At 41.5% G+C, this 5000-nt stretch overlaps 1 protein-coding gene across 1 annotated transcript in view; it reads right to left on the bottom strand.

Annotated features, from left to right (window-relative positions):
* Positions 1-5000, bottom strand: part of LOC120559065 (voltage-dependent L-type calcium channel subunit alpha-1F-like) — a gene marked incomplete at its 3' end in the record, with an annotated part of 110981 nt that overhangs the window by 17759 nt on the left and 88222 nt on the right. Inside the window, 3 exon segments of the mRNA XM_039800488.1 lie at positions 167-254; positions 4243-4349; positions 4436-4495. Coding sequence (XP_039656422.1) covers positions 167-254; positions 4243-4349; positions 4436-4495 — 255 coding nt within the window.

Raw genomic sequence — 5000 nt, 5'->3', positions numbered from 1 at the left:
CATTCATTTTCTACCCAAAATGGGTATATTTAGTCTAGGGGGTATATTTCAATAGGGGTACATTATTGAAAAAAGTTTGAGGACCACTGATCTACACGATATGCTTAAAACTAAGTGCGTGAAGTGTGCAAGTAGGCGGCTTGAGACACAGCCAGTGTGTAGTTACCTTCAGTCCTTTGGCTCTGTTGATGGCCCTCAGAGGTCGGAGCACCCTGAGGACTCGGAGGATCTTCACCACGGAGATCGCACTGGAGCTGCAGACACACAGACATGGGTACAGTGGGTCAGCCTGGTAACATTACAACTTAAAATAGGGCCCTTAGTCTGCTGTTATATTACATCTACACACCATGGGCCCTGTCGTTAAAATAGGGCCCTTAGTCTGCTGTTATATTACATCTACACACCATGGGCCCTATCGTTATAAATAGGGCCCTCAGTCTGCTGTTATATTATATCTACACACCATGGGCCCTATTGTTATAAATAGGGCCCTCAGTCTGCTGTTATATTATATCTACACACCATGGGCCCTATTGTTATAAATAGGGCCCTCAGTCTGCTGTTATATTATATCTACACACCATGGGCCCTATTGTTATAAATAGGGCCCTCAGTCTGCTGTTATATTATATCTACACACCATGGGCCCTATCGTTAAAATAGGGCCCTTAGTCTGCTGTTATATTACATCTACACACCATGGGCCCTATCGTTATAAATAGGGCCCTCAGTCCGCTGTAACATTACATCTACACACCATGGGCCCTGTCGTTAAAATAGGGCCCTTAGTCTGCTGTTATATTACATCTACACACCATGGGCCCTATCGTTAAAATAGGGCCCTTAGTCTGCTGTTATATTACATCTACACACCATGGGCCCTGTCGTTAAAATAGGGCCCTCAGTCTGCTGTAACATTACATCTACACACCATGGGCCCTGTCGTTAAAATAGGGCCCTCAGTCTGCTGTTACATTATATCTACACACCATGGGCCCTATCGTTATAAATAGGGCCCTTAGTCTGCTGTTATATTACATCTACACACCATGGGCCCTGTCGTTAAAATAGGGCCCTTAGTCTGCTGTTACATTACATCTACACACCATGGGCCCTATCGTTAAAATAGGGCCCTTAGTCTGCTGTTATATTACATCTACACACCATGGGCCCTATCGTTAAAATAGGGCCCTTAGTCTGCTGTTACATTATATCTACACACCATGGGCCCTGTCATTAAAATAGGGCCCTTAGTCTGCTGTTACATTACATCTACACACCATGGGCCCTATCGTTAAAATAGGGCCCTTAGTCTGCTGTTATATTACATCTACACACCATGGTCCCTGTCGTTATAAATAGGGCCCTTAGTCTGCTGTTATATTACATCTACACACCATGGGCCCTGTCGTTAAAATAGGGCCCTTAGTCTGCTGTTACATTACATCTACACACCATGGGCCCTATCGTTAAAATAGGGCCCTTAGTCTGCTGTTATATTACATCTACACACCATGGGCCCTATCGTTAAAATAGGGCCCTTAGTCTGCTGTTACATTACATCTACACACCATGGGCCCTATCATTAAAATAGGGCCCTTAGTCTGCTGTTACATTACATCTACACACCATGGGCCCTATCGTTAAAATAGGGCCCTCAGTCTGCTGTTACGGTACATTACATTAGAAAAGCTTGTTAGTTCAGAGTTGTAGTTGTTGGTAACTCCCAGCAGAGGGCAGCACACACACACACACACACACTCAGCTGTAAAGGACCAATGTTTAATGTCGGAGTCCACATCATTTCTCACATCCCTGCTGATCTGTTTCTCTACAGCAGGGGTGTCAAACTCAATTTCCTTAAGGGCCACACTAGAAAGTGAGAATCACATCAAGGGCAAGAAAGAGTTTATTTCCTTTATGTCATGGAAAAAGTCAAATATCTTTGACTGAATTATATTGATATTCTCATATTTTAGCTAGTTACACTGTTTATAGTGTCAAACATAGCTGCTAATGTAAGCTAGTGACACTGTTTATATGTGTCTAACATAGCTGCTAATGTTAGCTAGTGACACTGTTTATATGTGTCTAACATAGCTGCTAATGTTAGCTAGTGACACTGTTTATATGTGTCTAACATGGCTGCTAATGTTAGCTAGTGACACTGTTTATATGTGTCTAACATAGCTGCTAATGTTAGCTAGTGACACTGTTTATATGTGTCTAACATAGCTGCTAATGTTAGCCAGTGACACTGTTTATATGTGTCTAACATAGCTGCTAATGTTAGCCAGTGACACTGTTTATATGTGTCTAACATAGCTGCTAATGTTAGCTAGTGACACTGTTTATATGTGTCTAACATAGCTGCTAATGTTAGCCAGTGACACTGTTTATATGTGTCTAACAAAGCTGCTAATGTTAGCCAGTGACACTGTTTATATGTTTCTAACATAGCTGCTAATGTTAGCCAGTGACACTGTTTATATGTGTCTAACATAGCTGCTAATGTTAGCCAGTGACACTGTTTATATGTGTCTAACATAGCTGCTAATGTTAGCCAGTGACACTGTTTATATGTGTCTAACATAGCTGCTAATGTTAGCTAGTGACACTGTTTATATGTGTCTAACATAGCTACTAATGTTAGCCAGTGACACTGTTTATATGTGTCTAACATAGCTGCTAATGTTAGCCAGTGACACTGTTTATATGTGTCTAACATAGCTGCTAATGTTAGCTAGTGACACTGTTTATATGTGTCTTACATAGCTGCTAATGTTAGCTAGTGACACTGTTTATATGTGTCTAACATAGCTGCTAATGTTAGCCAGTGACACTGTTTATATGTGTCTAACATAGCTGCTAATGTTAGCTAGGTAGACTGTTTATATGTGTCTAACATGGCTGCTCAATGTTAGCCAGTGCACTGTTTTTTGTCATGCGCAATGTTAGCCAGTGACACTGTTTATATGTGTCTAACATGGCTGCTAATGTTAGCTAGTGACACTGTTTATATGTGTCAACAAAGCGGCCTAATGTTAGCTAGTGACACTGTTTATATGTGTCTAACATAGCTGCTAATGTTAGCTAGTGACACTGTTTATATGTGTCTAACATAGCTGCTAATGTTAGCTAGTGACACTGTTTATATGTGTCTAACATAGCTGCTAATGTTAGCTAGTGACACTGTTTATATGTGTCTAACATAGCTGCTAATGTTAGCTAGTGACACTGTTTATATGTGTCTAACATAGCTGCTAATGTTAGCTAGTGACACTGTTCATATGTGTCTAACATAGCTGCTAATGTTAGCTAGTGACACTGTTTATATGTGTCTAACATAGCTACTAATGTTAGCCAGTGACACTGTTTATATGTGTCTAACATAGCTGCTAATGTTAGCTAGTGACACTGTTTATATGTGTCTAACATGGCTGCTAATGTTAGCCAGTGACACTGTTTATATGTGTCTAACATAGCTCCTAATGTTAGCAAGTACACTGTTTATATTTCTACCTAATGTTAGAGTAACTGTTATATGTTCTAACTGCGCTAATGTTCAGTGAACTGTTTATTGTGTCTAGCTAATGTTAGCTAGTGACACTGTTTATATGTGTCTAACATAGCTGCTAATGTTAGTCGTTACACTGTTTTATATGTGTCTAAATAGCTGCTAATGTTTGCCAGTGACACTGTTTTATGTGTCTAACATAGCTGCTAATGTTAGCAGTGACACTGTTTATATGTATCTGTGCTAACATAATGTTAGTGCCAGTGAAACTGTTTATATGTGTCTAACATGGCTGCTTATGTTAGCTAGTGACACTGTTTATATGTGTCAAACATGGCTGCTAATGTTAGCCAGTGACACTGTTTATATGTGTCTAACATAGCTGCTAATGTTAGCCAGTGACACTGTTTATATGTGTCTAACATAGCTGCTAATGTTAGCTAGTGACACTGTTTATATGTGTCTAACATAGCTGCTAATGTTAGCTAGTGAAACTGTTTATATGTGTCTAACATAGCTGCTAATGTTAGCTAGTGACACTGTTTATATGTGTCTAACATAGCTGCTAATGTTAGCTAGTGAAACTGTTTATATGTGTCTAACATAGCTGCTAATGTTAGCTAGTGACACTGTTTATATGTGTCTAACATGGCTGCTAATGTTTGCTAGTGACACTGTTTATATGTGTCTAAAATGGCTGCTAATGTTGATTTGATACTGACTGAAGGAAGAAGGAGACCAGTGAGACGCTGACGACCAGCAGATCCAACAAGTTGAACCAGTTTCTGCAGAACGAGCCCTGATGGAGGAACGCTCCGTGGACCGTCATCTGTAACACAGAGAGATAACGTCAGCATTAAATCAAGAGAAGACGATAAAAATACTTATTTCATTCAAACTGAAGGGGACTTTTACCTTAAACAGAATCTCAACAGTGAAGATGGAGGTGAAGGCGTAGTCCGCATAACCCAGAATCTACACAAACAAACACAAATACTGAATTAAATTTAGTTTTTGGATACATCTGCCCATTAAAGGCACCAGTGCCTTCACTACTTAACAGCTATTTTGAATATATTTGTCTCTGTTTCTGTAGGGGAACCCAAACTTCCCTTTCCCGAGCCACATTAACCAGCTCTGACTGGGGGATCCAGAGGCGTTCCCAGGCCAGGGTGGAGATATAATCCCTCCAACTAGTCCTGGGTCTTCCCCAAGGCCTCCTCCCAGCGCCTCCACCTAGTCCTGAGTCTTCCGAGAGGCCTCCTCCCAAATGGACCAGCCTCCATCTAGTCCTGGGTCTTCCCTGAGGCCTCCTCCCAGCTAGACGTGCCTCCACCTAGTCCTGGGTCTTCCCCAAGGACTCCTTCCAGCGCCTCCACTTAATCCTGGGTCTTCCCCGAGGCCTCCTCCCAGCTGGACGTCCCTCCAACTAGTCCTGGGTCTTCCCCAAGGACTCCTCCCAGCGCCTCCACCTAGTCCT

This window comes from Perca fluviatilis, chromosome 5, assembly GCF_010015445.1.
Source record: "Perca fluviatilis chromosome 5, GENO_Pfluv_1.0, whole genome shotgun sequence".
NCBI lineage: Eukaryota > Metazoa > Chordata > Actinopteri > Perciformes > Percidae > Perca > Perca fluviatilis.
The sequence above is the reverse complement of the archived record's forward strand: the minus strand, read 5'-3'. Positions and strand labels throughout refer to the sequence as shown.